The following is a 19,026-nucleotide window of genomic DNA, read 5'->3' as shown; positions in this document are numbered from 1 at the left end:
GATCACTACTAGTAAAAAAGGCCCGTTTCCGAAACCAATGAAACGGGCGCTAGCATGTGGGTTTTTTTTGTGTGTATGTGTCACAGAGTTATTTTGTGTGTGTGTGTGTGTGTGAGGGTGCGGTGTGTGTGCAGGTTGTTGATGTGTGTCTTTTTTTGTTTTGTTTTGTTTTTTGCTTGGGGGTTGGGGGATGTGCTGTGCTGTGCTGGCAAAGTGGGTTGGATTGGTGTGTGGCTTTGAGGGTGTGTTTCTGTTGTATTGTGTGTGTGTGTAGTTTTGTCTGTCAAGGAGGTTTGTGGAGGGGGGTCTTTCTGTTGGTGAAATGTAAATGTGGTTGTAGGGGGTGTCAGCCTTTGTTGAGTGTTGTTTTTTTTTTTTCCATGTTTTTTTTTTTTTGTGTTGTGCTGAGGCAGCAGTGTTGTTTTAGATGGGCGGAAGGTTGAGGAGCACGTTCTTTGTCTGTCGGTATTTTTTGGTCGTTTCAGGGCTGCTGTAGGGGAATGCTGGAAGAGAAATGTGCTGTTGGAAGCAGCGCCATCTTTTTCCATTGGGCTGGGGTTCTGGGCATCCTGGAGGTGGGTGACGGCTTGCCTGAGGACGGGGATGGTTGTTTTAAGTTGGCGGAAGGGAGAAGAGCACGGTCTCGGGCAGTCGGGGGGGTGATCCGGTATGTTTGGTCCATTTCAGGCTGGCTGCAGGGGAATGCTGGAACATTTATGCGCTGCAGGAATCAGCGCCGTCTTTCTCCGGGTGCTCGGGGAATCCCCGAGGTGGGAGACAGCTTGCCTGAGGCTGGGGATGGTTGGGCACGTCCTTGGCCGCTTCGGCAAAAGGGGAAGAGGAAGGGGGTGGGGAGTTACCTGCAGCCGCCTGAGAAATCATGTATTCTTTGTTTGTTTTGTATTATTAGTTTGCATTTCTGTTGAAGAAAGAGTGGATGCCTTTCTAATGATGGAGGTAGTGCATCAGTGTGCGGTTGTTTCGTTAGTTTGGCAGCCAGTCTCCAGCGATTCCTAGGCAGGGAAGGAGTAGGGAAACACGCTCCGCCCCCTTCCTTGGTCGCTGTTTGCTGCTGGCTGGGTCGCGGGTAATCCTTCCAGCTGGGCCGCAGCTTGTCCTTGTCCCAGATGGTGACGGGCACGTTGTTTTCCGGCTCCTCTGACTCTATGTCAAGCGATCCCAAATATAGTCTGTGCTATAGGCCCTCTGGCACTCTTCAGTACTGGCATTAGGCATTTAAAAATTTCCCTCCCCCCCTCTCCCCTGGTCTATTTTTGCACATACCCACAGCAGGAATATTCTTCTCTCGTTCCAGCGGTGGTTCTGTGCTCTCCGTGCTGCACAGATAATGAGCCATTCTGCTGGGGAATGCTCCTCCCTTATTGTCACGTAGTTTCCTCTGATTGGTCCGTCTTACGTTGCCTAGTGTTGCCTGGGAACGGTGTTGTGATGGTCCTTTGTGTTTCAGAATGTTGAGGGTGTTTTTTCTGATTGGTCCGTCATGCGAGGGCGGGGCAGAGAGACATGGTCAGTGTTCTGGCTTCACCACCATTACTACTACTACTATTTAGCATTTCTATAGCGCTACAAGGCATACGCAGCGCTGCACAAACATAGAAGAAAGACAGTCCCTGCTCAAAGAGCTTACAATCTAATAGACAAAAAAATAAATAAAGTAAGCAAATCAAATCAATTAATGTGAACGGGAAGGAAGAGAGGAGGGTAGGTGGAGGCGAGTGGTTACGAGTCAAAAGCAATGTTAAAGAGGTGGGCTTTCAGTCTAGATTCAAAGGTGGCCAAGGATGGGGCAAGACGTAGGGGCTCAGGAAGTTTATTCCAGGCGTAGGGTGCAGCGAGACAGAAGGCGCGAAGTCTGGAGTTGGCAGTAGTGGAGAAGGGAACAGATAAGAAGGATTTATCCATGGAGCGGAGTGCACGGGAAGGGGTGTAGGGAAGGACGAGTGTGGAGAGATACTGGGGAGCAGCAGAGTGAATACATTTATAGGTTAGTAGAAGAAGTTTGAACAGGATGCGAAAACGGATAGGGAGCCAGTGAAGGGTCTTGAGGAGAGGGGTAGTATGAGTAAAGCGACCCTGGCGGAAGACGAGACGGGCAGCAGAGTTTTGAACCGACTGGAGAGGGGAGAGGTGACTAAGTGGGAGGCCAGCAAGAAGCAGATTGCAGTAGTCTAAACGAGAGGTGACAAGGGTGTGGATGAGGGTTTTGGTAGAGTGCTCGGAAAGAAAGGGGCGGATTTTACGGATGTTGTAAAGAAAGAAACGACAGGTTTTGGCGGTCTGCTGGATATGAGCAGAGAAGGAGAGAGAAGAGTCAAAGATGACCCCAAGGTTTCGAGCTGAGGAGACAGGGAGAATGAGAGAGCCATCAACAGAAATAGAAAACGGGGGGAGCGGGGAGGTGGGTTTGGGGGGGAAAATGAGAAGCTCGGTTTTGGTCATATTTAATTTCAGGTGGCGTTGAGACATCCAGACAGCAATGTCAGACAAGCACGCTGAAACTTTGGTTTGGATGCAAGGTGAGATATCAGGGGTAGAAAGGTAGATTTGGGAGTCATCAGCATAGAGATGGTAGGAAAAGCCATGGGATGAGATTAATGAACCAAGGGAAGAAGTGTAGATAGAAAAGAGGAGGGGACCAAGAACAGAACCCTGGGGTACGCCGACAGGCAGAGGGATAGAAGTAGAAGAGGATCCACCAGAGTGAACACTAAAGGTGCGGAGGGAGAGGTAGGAAGAGAACCAGAAAAGGACAGAGCCATGAATCCATGAATCCTTCAGTGAGTGACTGAGTGACTTCAGAATGTTGTCTTCAGAATGTTGAGGGTGAGTTTTATTATAGTAGATTATCAAGCGGCCCCAGCACCATTACCTCCCGCACCAGATCATGCGCTCCACTAAGGACTAGGTCTAGAATTTTTCCTTCTCTCGTCGGTTCCTGTACCAGCTGCTCCATAAAGCAGTTCTTGATTTTGTCAAGGAATTTTACCTCCCTAGCATGCCCTGATGTTACATTTACCCAGTCAATATCAGGGTAATTGAAATCACCCATTATTATTGTGTTGCCCAGTTTTAGCTTCCTTGATTTCCAATAACATTTCTACATCTGTCTGTTCATCCTGGCCAGGTGGACGGTAGTACACCTGAGGGGGACAAATGAATTTAGTCTCTTTCCACCTCTTTGTGCTTTCCATGGCCCTTGGAAGGACCAGGCAGCTTCTAGGCTTCCATTGTTAGGTGGATCAAGGTGGTTATTGAGTCCGCCTACATCTGCAAGATTCATCCTGTGCCTCAAGGGTTAAAGTTTCACTTTACTAGGACTCATGCTGCCATCTGGGTGGAGGCCCAGGCAGTGTTCCCTGAGGACATTTGCAGGTGACGACTTGGTCGTCAATCCTTTCCTGTGCTAAGCGCTACAGATTGGACGTTCTGGCCAGAGTCTACTCAGACTTTGGCAGAGCCGTCATTCAAGGGGCCTCATCTTTCCCTTCCCAGTAGTCTGTTTTGGTACATCCCATTTGTGCAGAACAGTGGAGCTAACTATAAGAAAGGAGAAATTGTCTTACTGGATAATTTCCTTTTGTTTAGTCAGCGACACCGTTCTGCAATTCGGCCCTTGGAAGGCCTCAGCCTGGGGTTCTGGGTGTGCTCTGTGCTTCCTTTTCAATGCTTCAAAAAACAAAAAAACCCAACATTTTATCATTTTACGATTGGCAGCCATGTGGGGTTCCTGTTGTTATGGCTATATTTTTATTTATTGGGCTTTATTAACCGCCTTTATGAACAGATTCATTCAAGGTAGTGTACAGCAGGTCCATTTTGACATAAAACTTATAATTTTGTTAACCATATATCAATAGTAAAATGACCAAATATAAACATAAATATAATAAGGATCTCTTTGGCATTGCTGTGCTGGGAATTTCTAGTGTGGTTTTGTAAAAGAGGCCCTATATCAAGTAAACTTGGAAATATGATGTCAGTACAATACCATAATAGACAGCATGGAAGAATATTCAATTAACATGGGTACTGTTGCTCAGGTGAGAAGGACAGTTCGAAATCATCCCCAGAATCCTTGGTTTGGTGAAGAATTGACAACTTGTATGTTTAATTATCATAAATTAGAAAGGATCAGGCAGAAAAATAGATTTCTAGATAATAAAGATGATTGGAATAAAGCTAATAATATATATAAACTAGTAAAAGAAGCTCGTTTCAGAGCAAATGAAACGGGTCCTAGCAAGGTTTTCATCGCCAACACCCCCCTCCTCCCTCCCTGGCCAACCCCTTGGTTGTCCTGCCATAGCTCCGCCCCCAACGTCATGATGTTTGACGCGAGGGCGGGGCCCGGAGTGATTTGCCACCCCCCCCGCCTCCCTCCCTGCCAACCCCTTCGTTGTTCTGCCATTACTCCGCGGCCCGGAGCGATTTGCCACCCCCCATTGCCTCCCTGCCTCCCTCCCTGCCAACCCCTTCATTGTTCTGCCATTGCTCCGCCCTCGAGGGCGGGGCCCGGAGCGATTTTGGTGGCTTCACCACCACGAACCTTCGGGCTTCACTGACGTCAGTGTCCTCAGAACGTTGAGGGTGAGTTTTATTATAGTAGATGTCTGGTTAGGACTTAAAAGAAACTTTATTATTCTCAATTAGAAGGAATGGAACAACTCAATCAAAAGAAACTTTTTCAATTAATTAGTTCACTTGCCAAGCCAAAGGAACCGTTACAGTCAAATGAACAGATCACAATTTTGGTTCAAATACTGACAGAGAAAAGGTAATAAAATACAACAACAGATACCAACATTTAAGAACCTGAGGACCCTGTTTACTAAGCCATGCTGTAGGTGTGCTAGTGTTTATAGCGCGCTAACGCTAGAGGCATCCATATATTCCTATGAGTATCTCTAGCATTAGCGAGCTAAAAGCGCTAGCACACCTTAGTAAACAAGGACGTAATGTTGATTTAGATAAGATATATGAGGAAAAAGGGCCTACTCCAGTAGATAGATACTGGGTAGACTTTTTTAGAAATATCGGAGGAAGAGTTTCTGCCATTATTTAACAAATGTAGAATGTCATATTGCCCTCTGGATACATGTCCGCCATACCTGGTCAAGTCTGCCCCAGATCTTTTCTACTCTTTTTATTAAGTTACTTAAATTACCATCTTATTTCTAGGGATCTTTCCAGAATCTGCAGGTAACATTTTAACTCCTATTTCGAAAAAATGAACAACTGTCTCTTACCGACATTACTAACTACTATCCAGTAACCTCTATATCTTGTTTGTAAAAATTATGGAAGGTCTTGTAACCAAACAGTTAAAAGAGAAATTTCAGTTAGTACATGAATCTCAATCAGGTTTTTTTTGCTATTTATTTGTTAGCAGAAGGCAGAAATTTTAGACAGACCAAACAGCAATGTGAGGGTTTATTTATTTTGTTTCATATTTTGTAATGACTTCTTTTTTTAGCTTGTTAGCCACATTGAACTCGAAATTGTACGGGAAAATGTGGGATATAAATATCATAAATAAATTATTTTACAACTAAACCTTTCCATTGTTTTCAATTTAGTGGATTACCAATTGCTAATAGCTTTGGAATTGATCAAAAGTATTGTTTGATAAGAGAGCTTCCTAACAGTCAGGACATATAAAGTTAATTTTCATGATTGTCTTTCAGAAGCTTGGCAGGTGAGATGGGGGGCCCCACAGGGGTCCCTTCTCTCCCCCCTCGCTCCCCTTCTGTTTAATGTGTTATTGTCGTCTTTAGGAACATCATTAGCAGATTTGGGATTAAAAAGTTTTAGCTATGCTGATGACATCACAATCTTTATTCCCATTTACCAGACAGCAGAAGATACCTCATTTAAAATTAGAGATTGCCTTTATTATGTAGAAAATTGGATTTCCAATCATAGACTAAAGCTAAATATATGGAAAAAAACAAATTCTTATATTTAGGCCAATGTGACATTTGGAATGATAACATTCTTAAATTAAGCAATCCTGATTTCATTTTTGAAGACCATATCAAAATTGTGGGAATAATATTTATCAGGATCATTGAAGTTGGATTCCTAGATTTGTTTACTAGTAAAGGAAATCATATTTACTCCCGAGTAAACTTAGGTGAATTCACAGTCTCTTGGATGTAGCTGTTTTTCATGTTGTAGTCCAAGGTCATCATTTTTCCCTGTTGGACTACAGTAATATCTATGCAGGAGCCTGAAGAATCAACTTAAAATATTACAGCTTGTCCAGAATACTGCGGCCTGCTTAATTTTCTCAACTTGTAAATTTGATAGTGTAACCTCCCTTATTGGTAAATCCGCATTTGTTTCCTATGGAAGCAGATTTTTGTTTTAAGGTTTGTGTGACTGTTTACAAAGTACTTTATGGATTAGTGCCTGCTTATATGTATGATCTAATTCATTTACATCTAAATACTATATTTGTGATGCCATACAACTACACTTTCCAATTTATAAAGGCCTAAAATGTAAGAGTAGTTAACACCACTTTTTTTATGTATCAAGCTCCTCTTATTTGGAATGAACTTCCACTAGAAATCAGATCATTGCAAAGTTATATTCATTTTAGGAAAGCACTGAAAACTTGTTCAAGTGATTCTTAACTGGTTGGTTGGTTGTATGAACCTTAACTGTCTTTTGTAATATTTTGTTTTTATTGTGTGTGTTTTCTCATGATTGTTATTCTCCAGAACTTGCTGGAGCTTTTTAGGTGTAATTCACCTAAAACCTAAATGGGTAATTGCAGAATATAAGAACTTATGTAATGTAATACAATGTCAGCATAATATAAATGAAACACCTTATAAGCAACGTGACAGAACTTTCAAATAGCATAGATATGATGCTGTTGCTTTTCTATGTAGCTGAGGGGCCAAGTGCAGATATATAGATGGGGAAAAGATGGGTAGTACCCTGAGGGTAGTGAGTGCTACTGTGTAGTGTTTTTTTTTTTCGCTTGATTATCATTGCAGCTGCAGTGGTTGATTGGACATGGGTGCTTTACAAAGGGGCCTTCTGCTGCTTGGGCAGATGCATACTGGATTGTTCCAGGGAGCACCTCAGTTTATGCTGATGATATCACTGGCAGAATTCAGTTTTCTCAACCTCCACTTGCTGGTAGGAAGAGCTTATACCTACTTATTTAGAACAGTGTTGCTGACTAAAGAAAACAAATATCTGGTAAGACATAATTACGCCTTTGTATTTCATGACTGTATTTCCATTATTTTTTTTTTTTCAACAGGTTACTGCTGGAAGATCTACACAGTTCATGGTGGATCGGCTTCAGAGGCAGATCATTGTTGCAGACTGCCAAGTGTATCTGGCTGTGCTTTCCTTTGTCAAGCAAGAACTGTCAGGTGTGCTGCAAATCTGGTATTTGGAAATGGCTGGGCCGGGCCCTTTTGCTTGAGGAAATTTCAGTGCGATGAGATAGGTCAGGGTGATGTTAAGAAAAGAGATCCTCTCTAGAAATTAGCACTCAACTTTGTAGAATTGGAAAAGGTACAGCGAAGGGCGACGAAAATGATAGTGGGGATAGGACGACTTTCCTATGAAGAGAGGCTGAGAAGGCTAGGGCTTTTTAGCTTGGAGAAGAGACGGCTGAGGGGAGATATGATAGAAGTGTATAAAATAATGAGTGGAATGGATCGGGTGGATGTGAAGCGACTGTTCACGCTATCCAAAAATACTAGGACTAGAGGGCATGAGTTGAAGCTACAGTGTGGTAAATTTAAAACGAATCGGAGAAAATTTTTCTTCACCCAACGTGTAATTAGACTCTGGAATTCGTTGCCGGAGAACGTGGTACGGGCGGTTAGCTTGACGGAGTTTAAAAAGGGGTTAGATAGATTCCTAAAGGACAAGTCCATAGACCGCTATTAAATGGACTTGGAAAAATTCCGCATTTTTAGGTATAACTTGTCTGGAATGTTTTTACGTTTGGGGAGCGTGCCAGGTGCCCTTGACCTGGATTGGCCACTGTCGGTGACAGGATGCTGGGCTAGATGGACCTTTGGTCTTTCCCAGTATGGCACTACTTATGTACTTATGTACTTATATGTGCAGTATATATGCTGCACCGGTGAATACTTTCACACAGAGTTTTAAAAAATTGAATCAGAAGATCTTTACTTAAAAATCAGGAAAATGTAAATTAATGGCAAGGACAAATCAAACTCTGGTATACATATAAAGTATCGCATACCATGTAAAATTAGTTTATCTTGTTGGGCAGACTGGATGGACTGTACAGGTCTTTATCTGCCGTCATTTACTGTGTTACTAGGATACTTTTTGTTTGCCATTGTATCATGCAGCAGGATGCCATGGCTAGAAGCGTTGCTACTGGGGGCCTTTGTAGAGATTTTAATGCTCTGCACAGCATAAAGAAACAAGTTTTAATATAGGAGTGATAGTTCAACCTATGCCTTCATTCAGTGATGTGTTTGCCTTGTAGATGGTCATATCAGATTTGTATTTAAAATTCCATTTAAAAGTTCTATAAATAGTACCTCCTTTTGCTTGTATAACATAAGAATAGCCCTACTGGGTCAGACCAGTGGTTCATCTAGCCCAGTATCCTGTTCCAAACAGTGGCCAAGCCAGGTCACAGTACTTGAACGAAACCCAATTAGTAGCAACATTCAATGCTGCTAATTCCAGGACAGGCAGTAATGTCTGTCTCAATATCAAACTATGGACTTTTCCTCCAGGAACTCATCCAAACCTTTTTTAAACCCAGATACGCTAACCACAGTTAACCACATCCTCCTGCAAAGAGTTCCTAAGCTTAACTATTCATTGAGTGAAGAAATATTTTTTCCTATTTGTTTTTAAAATATTTCCATATAACTTTCTCGAGTGTCCCCTAGTCTTTGTACTTTTGGAATGAGTAAAAGATCAATTTACTTCTACTCATTCTACATTACTCAGAATTTTGTAGACTTTGTCTCTCTAAAGTGAACCCATGTAGAACCAGGTTTTTAAAATCTTGGCTGTATTTCTGAGCTGTACACTGATGTCATCTAGACAGTCAAATTCAGTGGAAGAATCTCGTGCAGGCTTCAGAAGACAATTTTTTTTTTCATTCTTTGGCCTTTAAGCTCATTTGTCAAGTAGAAATGAAATGCAAAAATGCTAGAGGACCATATATTTCTTATAGAAACCCAATTCTAGCAACACTGACATGAAACAAGCTGGTGTATCTCTGCTGCTGCTTTTTGTTAAAAATGTAAACAAGGTCTTTTATTCAAATACTTATAAAGCAGTTTAACAATGATATAGAATACATTCTTAACATAATTATGAAAAAGAGTAACTAACGTGGGCGGGGGAGTGTTTTACTAAAGATTAGACAAAAAACAACAAAGAGGGAGAATCTCCGCAGAAATCCAGATGAGAAAAATGGAGCGGAGATGAACAAGGAGAGCAATGATACAAGACATTTTGGTTTGACAGCGTCCTATCAGAATCCACTCCCTTCAGTAGTACAGATGTTGAGATGTAATGAGCTGAAGCAAAATTGAGACATTAAATCAGAATTTTTAATTTCACATGTCAATTTGATGACCCCTGACACAGGCTTTTTCGCTGAAACACAGTCTACGTTGGGCGTCTTTGTACACCATATAATTGAATTTGCAATAAATTGTCTTGTTTGTGCACAAGTGAGTCTTGCATCTCCACTCTCTTCGGTTTCTGTACTAGAGATAAGTGCATGTTATCTGCCATAGGACCTATTCTATTCCTATGAGCCCTGCTGCAGATAATGTGCTGATTTTTAATAAAAGACCCCCTGTTGTCTGTTTACCTGAACATTTATCAACAAACTCTTGACTGCTTAATGAGATCAAAAAGCAAAACACAGTGTGGTCGGGTACAGTAGTCTCGTGAACTTGTTATAGAAAAATCCACCTCCCTTTTTTGTATACCTCTTCAAATTAAAATTCAGGAGGTAAAAAAAGAACCCCCCCTTCCCCCAAGAAAAAATAAAAAAAAAGGTGGTTTTACAGCTCCTGACAGTATTCATGACCAGTCTCACTGCTGCTGCTTTTTAAGCAGTCATTAGTATGTTTCCAGGGAAAAGAAGATGAAGGAGGGATATGTGCTATATGTCTGTAAGTCTGTATTGAGGATCAAAGATAACCCAGTTAACGCATCTTTTCTCTTTCAAATGTTTTTGTTCTTTTTTTTTTTTTTTTTTTTCTTTTCTTGCTAGCGTACATAAAAGGTGGGTGGATCCTGCGTAAAGCCTGGAAAATTTACAATAAATGCTACCTGGACATTAATGTCCTACAGGAAATGTATCAGAAGAAGCTATCTCAGGAGCCCCTGACTTCTGACACCGCAAATGATAACCACGTTGCCACAGAAAGCGTAACGGAGGACTCTCTGAACCGGCTAAAAGGTGCTGTTAGCTTTGGATATGGACTTTTTCATCTTTGCATATCCATGGTGCCCCCAAACCTGCTCAAAATCATCAACCTGCTGGGTTTTCCGGGAGACCGCCTGCAGGGGCTTTCCTCGCTGATGTATGCAAGTGAAAGTAAGGACATGAAGGCCCCTTTAGCTACGTGAGTAGCTATATTGCACTGCTTTGCTAGATAATTTAGTTTTGAAAGTGGCTAGGCTACAAGTGAAAACAAAACTGTTTATCCTTAGTGGAGGCATTAGACTGGTAAATGGAGTGAAGCCACTGCTGTTACTAGGCCTGCAATGCATTCACAGTAATGAGATCTTATTCCAAGATTATAATTTTAAACACAGCTCATTTTTGTGTTTGGCAGTAGATGCTATTGGGATTTATGTAGTCAATTTTGTATGAGAAGCACGGGTTCCCATGTATGCCACAGCCGGTTAAGCTCAAATGTGGATGTGGAAGTACGTTGCAATCTGTCAGCAGCTCATTGCCCCAAATAGAAAATCCATATTAAAAGAACCATTCAGAATGTCACAGAGCTAAGTAAAAAAAAATTGTTTGTGCTGGATTAAGAGCAATACATGAAGTCAGGGACGTAGTTACGTGGGGCCACGGGGCATGGGCCCCCACAGATTACGCCCTGGCCCCCTCTACATTTGACCCGCCACCTTGTTTGCTGGCGGGGGTTCCCAAACCCCACCAGCTGAAGTCTTCTTCAGCGCCGGTCGACTCCGGCGCCTTCATTGTGTGATCATCTGATTCTGACGCCTTACGTCCTGCACCATGCATGTAGCCCCGTGCAGGACGTGGGGGGAGTGGCTAAACAGTGCCCCCCCCACCTCGGGCTCTGGCACCCCCTCCCGCCGAGGTCTGGCTACGCCCCTGCATGAAATCACAGTTCTAAGTACAAAAAAAATAGATACTGAGTTCATGGTAGCCATTTGTTATCCAGTAGATCATGATGTGGTGGGTTTTTCCTTCTTAGGTGCTTGATCTTCAACCTGAATCTCAAACCTGACTCAATAATCCACAATGTCCAATGAAAATGCATAAATTTGTATTGTTTGGAGAGCCAGTAAATGCTAAATTATCTTATATATTGTGGCTATTCTGAAAACCTGACTAACTGTGGAGAATCCCGATTCATTTTGAATGTATCTGTTGGTGGTGATGTAAAAGTGGACACTCAATAGTTGTCACTTAGTTAATTTTACCCCTTGTTTGTTTGAGAAACCACTCAAGCATGTTCCAGGTATGTGGTAATGTGAATCTCAGATGTTAAGGGCACTTTAGTAAAAGACCCTCTTAATCTTACAAAATGTGGTAAGATTTTGCATTTACAGTACATTAAAGGGCAAAATTAACATTCAGTAAGTGCAAAACCTTTGTGGTAAATGCAGAGGGTGTGCCCAGCATCTGCCCTGAATTTACCGCACAGGGCAGAGCCATACTGCAGACTCTTCATTACATGAGTGCCAGGTAGCTTATGCTCTCTGTCACTACAGATAATGCAGTGCGAACCTAACAGAAATAAATAATAAACCAAACAGACAGCCAAATGCTATGTTGGTTCTTCGCACAAACATATTCCCTCCATTTGATCCCCCTCCTGGCATCCATTTCTTACCCCCGACACTTGCCTGATTTGAAATCTCCCCCTTCGATTACAATATTACCCCACCCTGATTGCATTCCACTCTGACCATCCTACTACCACTAGGGGTCAGCCTTTGGGACCTGGGAGAAGGTGGGGGGGGGGGGTGGCAGAAGCCCCGGTGTTATAACTGGAATTTAATTGGGCACTGGCCAATATTCAAACCAGTGCCAGGTTAACTCGGCAGCTAAAGTTGGGATAGTATCCGGACAGTGCAGGGTGGTATGTGGGGATGTTCAACGGCATTGTCTGGTTAAGTGCGGTGAATATCAATGGTTAGGTGTCGACAAATGGTTTAAATGGGGAGGAGGCTCTCTTGCCTGGTTAAATCACTTTTAAAATCAGGTGGAGGTATTTTTGTTCTTTTCCACCTGAGGATCACAATATTTCTTGAACAGTAAGTGTGCTATAGTCTGATTACTACCATTAAAAAATTTTTTAAAACATTTCTGTCTCTAAAATATTAGCCCTTTAAAATATAGGTGTTAAGGCAAGGTGACTTTTGGGCTCATTTTCAATTACTTAGGCTTGCAAAGTTCCATAGGGTACTATGGGGCTCATTTTCAAAAGACAAAAACATCTAAAAAGTAGCATAAAGCAGCATTTGGACTTTTTTCTCACAGAAACGTCCAAATTGGTATTTTTGAAACCTATTTTTTTAGATGTTTTTTTTTTTGTGCTGTTTGCAGTGTGTCTAAATTTCAAGGGAGAGTGTTAACCATAGACAGACCCAGCTTTGTGAGCACCTGTAATGCATATATTCAGCAACCCCACTCTGTTTGAAAATCATTGTTTCCAGTTGTTAGCTTCACAGTTTAGAGCTTTGAGGAGACAATTTTAAAATAGCCTGTGTAGTTGTGTAGTACACAGGTGCTTTTATTATGTGTACCCTGCTCTAGTTTTCAAAGAGGAGTAATGCAGGTAGTTTCTCTTTCAAAATGAACGTAAGCATGTTAAGAGCAGCTGCATACTTATGCTCCCATGTTGTAGCTCTGTGCTACAGGTCTGTATGGTATCAGCTCACAAAAAGAAGCAAATAATTTGGGGTCTGCAACTTTGCAGTAGATGAATAGAGGCAGTCACATAGAAGCCCCCCCACATAAGCAGCCCTATGATATCATTTTTAGAGAAGGACACGGGGATGGGGATCCACGGTGGGGCCGGGGATAAACTTTATCTCCGTGTCATTCTGTGCTTTGAAGCCTGTTAATTAACTGGACCGTTATTTATATTTGAGAGATGCAGATGACGATATTTTGATTTTTTAGAAAAACTGACCACAACTGGCAAAATTTGCTTGGGGGATCCTGTACATTCCTGCTACTAGCACATCTTCTACGAAGACATCTTCTATTACAGGAAGGACTATGGAAGACAAGAGAGCTAGACTGAGATTGTTGATGACTTATCCATCCACAGATTAAAAAATCGTAACAGTGCTTCATAGGGCATATTTCTCCCCCGCTAGGGCATATAGAACAGGTTGTAGTTTGTACCCCTGGACATTTTAACAGGGTGGATTAGGATTCCTTGGGGTAGTAGAAGTCAACTATTGTTGAGGTTGGAAGGATAGAGGGTGGTGGTGGTGGGGTTATTATAGTTGCTCATTCTGTATGTGATTTATAAACAGTTGCACAGCATATTTCTTTTTATACTTTCATAAAAAGATTTAAATAATAAAATCATAAGTGTTCGAGGCTTCTGCAGATAAGGATAGAGCCCGCAGGTATGGGACGGGGACGAGAACAGAGACAGAACCTGCGGACATGGGGTGGGGACGGAGACAGAACCCACGGGGATGGGGACAGACTTGTCCCCGTGTCATTCTCTAATTTTGAGTTCTCTTTCACCAGGTATTGCTTCAGTGTTATGTCCTTAGATCTATTTATTATGCTCTGCAAGAATGGTTTCAAAGAGGGGAGGAAAATCAGAAAGAAGAGTTTGTATTCAGTCATGAAGAAAATATTGTTTTCATGTTTTTATAATATTGTTTAAAAAATTTACATTTTGCAAAACAGGTACTGCTGTGTAATTTATTTTCTGATAGCCTTTGGTCAGGGAAATTAATCTATTGCTCCTGTCTGAACTTTTTTCCTTGTCTGTTTTGCGCTAGGTTGGCCCTGCTGTGGTACCATACTGTTGTACGGCCTTTTTTCGCCCTGGATGGCAGTGATAACCAGGCAGGGTTGCAGGAAGCAAAGGAGATCCTTCAGCAGAAAGAAGCTGCCTACCCAAATTCCTCTCTCTTCATGTTCTTCAAGGGAAGAATACAGCGATTAGAGGTACTGTTGTCATCCGCCACAGCTATGTCTATTCTGTCTCTTGTTGCTGCTTGACCCCTGATTGTCGCACCCTGGTATGAGGCTCAGGGACTGTTTGTATGACACAGCATTTTGTGATGACCTTGAATTAAATATCTGCATGTTAATCTGAATAATCAGGAGATCAAAGATATATTCATTATTTAAATGGATGCATGTGTAATGCCCCCCCCCCCCCCATATTTTCTTTTTGCAGTGAGTATGCTGCCTTGGTTTTCTTATCTTGGGCTGTTTAAAAGTTCTTATATGAGCCATCTGAACATTTTTAACATTTCAGCTGTTGGATTTTTTTCTCTTAACACCACATTCTAGGATGGCACCACTTTGGCTTCTTTCCTAGCATACAGTTCCAAATCTTAGTTATGATGCTGACATGCCATTGGAAGCCCTAGTATGGCAGCATAAGAGTAAAGCTCAGAAGTGAGGAGGGAATAAAGTGCTGAAATTAATGAAAAAAAAAAAGGTATCTAGAAAGAACATCAAGTGTCCAGTTCCAGAATTGTGTTGCCTTTTGTTCAAAGGTTGCCTCTTTAACTCTTAGATGTTGTAATTCTGTGGTGAAGTAGCCTAATGGATAGTGGTCTGAGAACCAGGGGAACTGTGTTAATTCCCACTGTAGCTCTTTGTGATCCTGGACAAGTCACTTAGAGGCAGATGCAGCAACCAAACGTAAAAAAATCTAAATCGTTAAAGTCCCTAACGATTTTAAAATAACGAAAAATGCACCAAAAAAAAAAGTCACACATGCTGAGATCGGTATTGAAACGTACAATGTACCAAAGAATCACAATACACATCGTTAATCGGCCCCCAAATCATGCGCAGAGCAGCCAAGCGTTATGTTAGCTGCTCTGCGCATGCCACAAACAGTCAAAACACAGTCAAATCACAAGCACATGGCTCCCAAATCAAATCAAAACAAAAATAAAAAAAAAGGGTCGGGAGGGGGCAAGGGCGCTCATCAGGAGCGTCCTGTACGGACGGCCTTGCCCCCCCCCCCCCCGCTGCTCGCCACTTTCCGCCGCTCCCCCCACCCCGAAAAAGCAAAATGCTAGCTGCTCCGGTCCCCCTCCCTTCCTCACTACTCTGTCACCTCAGCTCCGCCTCCCGACATCCTCCGTCCTGTGCCCCGCCCCCTTTTGGGGTCGTCGCCGCCATTCCCCTCTTCCATCGGGCCCCCCTCCCTCTTACCGGGCCCGTGCAGCGCCTCTCTCCTCTGTCCGAAGGCGCTACACGGGCAAGAAGACAGCTGATGCCTGCCTTCGCCCAGCTTCGATGGCGCAGCTTTCTCCTGCTTTCTCCTGCTGGGCCCGCCCCTGTCTGACGTCGGTAACCTACGTAGGTTACTGATGTCAGACAGGGGCGGGCCCAGCAGGAGAAAGACGCGCCATCGAAGCTGGGCGAAGGCAGCCATCAGCTTTCTTCTTGCCCGTGCAGCGCCTTCGGACAGAGGAGAGAGGCGCTGCACGGGCCCAGTAAGAGGGAGGGGGGCCCGATGGAAGAGGGGAATGGCGGCGACGACCCCAAAAGGGGGCGGGACACAGGACGGAGGATGTCGGGAGGCGGAGCTGAGGTGAGAGAGTAGTGAGGAAGGGAGGGGGGCAGGGGCTGCTCGAATTTTGCTTTTTCGGGGTGGGGGGAGCGGCGGAAAGGGGGGAGCAGCAGGGGGGGGGGCAAGGCCGTCCGTACAGGACGCTCCTGATGAGCGCCCTTGCCCCCTCCCGATCCTTTTTTTATTTTTATTTATTTTTGTTTTTCTGACGTCCTTTGGACCAATCACAGCGCTTTTAGCTCTGCTAATGCGCTGGGATTGGCTCAAAGTTTGTTTATTTTTTCTCTTAATGATTTTTCCTGCCACAGAGCTGACCTAACGAGTGGTCCAGACCTCTCGTTAGTTTTCCTGCCTTTTTCCTGCGTAAAGGCAATCGGAAAAGGTTAGTGCATGTCGTTTTAATGGGGTTTTCACACTAATTGCTCATCTCCATTCCGTTTTCGTTAGCTGCTGGCTTCCTCGGTAAAAGCCCTTTGATGCATGCAACGGATCAAATTTTCCTCGTTGGAGAGTCATTAAAGGCTCATTTAGCTTTAGTGCATCTGCCTCTTAATCCTTCATTGCCCCAGGTGCAAAAACTTAGATTGTGAGCTCACCAGGGACAGAGAAGGTACCTGCATATAATAATGTAAACTGCTTTGGTTGTACCACAGAAAGGTAGTATTTCAAATGCATGACCCATATTTGAGATCCCTTATCCATATTGGGAATAAATCCAAAATTATGCCACTCTCCTGTTTGATGGAAAATTAAATATATAAAAGCAGATCTTGGAAATGTGAATTTTTCTAGGAGGCAAGTGAAAATGAGTACAATAGTCATTTACTGGACAGGTTTATAATTCAGCAGTGACCTTTTCTTTAAAAAAAAAAAATCCTGTGACATTTCCTGTTTGGGAAAGTTCTCTTCTTATGATGACTATTGTGTTATCCCTCAGTGTGAAGCGGCAGAAGATATAACACGTTTACTGTGGTGCTGAGACCTACAGAGATTGCTTACACTGATGTTCATGAGAGTCAGAGTTGCTGAAGCATATGGGCATGAAATTGGTATCCTGTGCAGTTAGAGTACACATTTCTGCTACCAAATGTCTGAACTAAACTTTCATGTTCAAGGCTTTATTTATAACAGAAGCACATTACTGGTTTAGTTGTTTTTCCAACTTGTTCTGGCTTTACCACAGAAAGGTAGTATTTCAAGTACATGACAGATTTTTGGGATCCCTTAGCTATGCTTGGAAGAAATCCAGAATTGTGCTACCCTGCAGCTTGATGAAAGAAATTATACATAAGGGGTTAAGAATATCTGTCATGGTATCAAATTTGTATATGAGAAAACCAGGTGAAAAGTGAGAAAAGGGAAATGGGACTTGAAAAACTGCCTTTCTGAGGTTTTTGCAACTACATTCAAAGCGGTTTACATAGTATGTACAGGTACTTATTTGTACCTGGGATAATGGAGGGTTAAGTGACTTGCCCAGACAAGGAGCTACAGTGAGAATTAAACCCAGTTCCCCAGGATCAAAGTCTGCTGCACTAACCACTAGGCTACTCCTCCATTCCATCAAGACATCAAGTTCAAAAATGGGTCAGATCAGAGTGAGGATTCCAGAGAAATAGTCACCGAATAAAGGCTTTGTAAATGGGCTCTGTGTGCAATGACATCTAATGACCGAACCATGCAATTTGCTACTGGTTGTTGTGGGTATGGCTACCTAGTAATTGAGAAGCATGGCAATCTGTGCTGCCATGAATCGGTGACACTCTGTGATTAGACTGTAAAAGTCACTCTTTGAAATCTGTTGATGGTCACATGTAATGGTTAGGTATATTAGCCACACTTTTTCATTCTGTTCTTTCCAAACAAATGGATTGTTTGGCTGCCGTTCCTTTCATAACATCCAAGCTCTCTCTGTTCCAGATCAGAGATGCACACAGAAACAACACAATAAAAACACAGCTGCATCTATGTTGAATTTGCAAAAAAAAGAGTAGGGGAAAGCATGGGGAGAACAGCTTATGGAATTTTTTTTTAAATCTTGGTTCTTAGCGCTAAGTAGTGCCATCTTTTGTAGCAATAATCAACTAACTACTTGCGACCTGGGAAATTGGTGGAAATCAGCTGATACAGTAAACCCTTCAAAGTCACAGAACTTAAAGAAATTCCCATTCAGACAGTATCATTGGACTTCTAAGACAAATTTTAAACTAACATGAGAAAGAGTCGTGAAGGAATCCCTTGTTGTCCTGCCTTCCTGATGAAACGTATACAGGCAGCACACATAGTATGTGCCCTGTAAGTGCAGATGTTGTGTGCACTTCTTGTAAACGATATGCACAAGTCTGTGAGGGCTCTTAGGCCTTTATTGTCGGTGTTGCGGTCATTCTACTGATGTGTATGCAGGTAAATGACTCATAGGTTGAAAAGTTATGGTGCTGACAGATCTACTCAGATGTTTTTCTGATTTATAGTGGAACTATCGCTTATCTGTATAATTCACTCTGCCTACTTCTGCCACTCAGTTACTTTAACACCCTTTTCTCTTCCCAAAAATACTTCATCCACTCATTTCTATTTCCCAAAACCTGGCCCCAGAAGGACAGAACATCACGTGTTATCACAAAACAAGAAGTTATTTTATTTATAAAACATGCAGAAAAGCAGGGCTGTGAGGTAATCAGCAGCATGACAGTTTGAACTATTGGAATCGCATCAACAAATAATCTGCCATCATCTATCCACTCAAATGCTTTCTCTTCCGTCAATGGTCAAGTAACATCAGAAGATGTTGCTTCCTGCTGAAGTGATGTTGGGATCTAAGCCATTGGTTCCCAAACCTGGTCCTAGAGGCACCCCAGCCAGTCAGATTTCCACAAAGAATATGCATGAGATCTATTTACATACAATGGAAACGGTACATGCAAATCAGTCTCTTGCATATTCATTGTGAAAACCTTGAAAACCCAACTAGGTTGTGGCCCTCTAGGATCGTGGTTGCCCATTAGCTCATCATCTTAATTCT

At 42.7% G+C, this 19,026-nt stretch overlaps 1 protein-coding gene across 2 annotated transcripts in view; it reads left to right on the top strand.

Moving 5' to 3' along the window:
- The window catches only part of TTC39C (tetratricopeptide repeat domain 39C), a 179,756-nt gene that overhangs the window by 87,729 nt on the left and 73,001 nt on the right, over window positions 1-19,026 (top strand). For both annotated transcript variants that reach the window (XM_030213619.1, XM_030213611.1), the window contains exons 4-6: window positions 7,301-7,415; window positions 10,277-10,631; window positions 14,245-14,413. In XM_030213619.1, coding sequence (XP_030069479.1) covers window positions 7,301-7,415; window positions 10,277-10,631; window positions 14,245-14,413 — 639 coding nt within the window. The remainder of the gene's footprint in view (window positions 1-7,300; window positions 7,416-10,276; window positions 10,632-14,244; window positions 14,414-19,026) is intronic.

Source organism: Microcaecilia unicolor, chromosome 1 (genome assembly GCF_901765095.1).
Source record: "Microcaecilia unicolor chromosome 1, aMicUni1.1, whole genome shotgun sequence".
NCBI lineage: Eukaryota > Metazoa > Chordata > Amphibia > Gymnophiona > Siphonopidae > Microcaecilia > Microcaecilia unicolor.
Note: the sequence above shows the minus strand (reverse complement) of the source record. Positions and strands in the feature narration are given on the sequence as shown.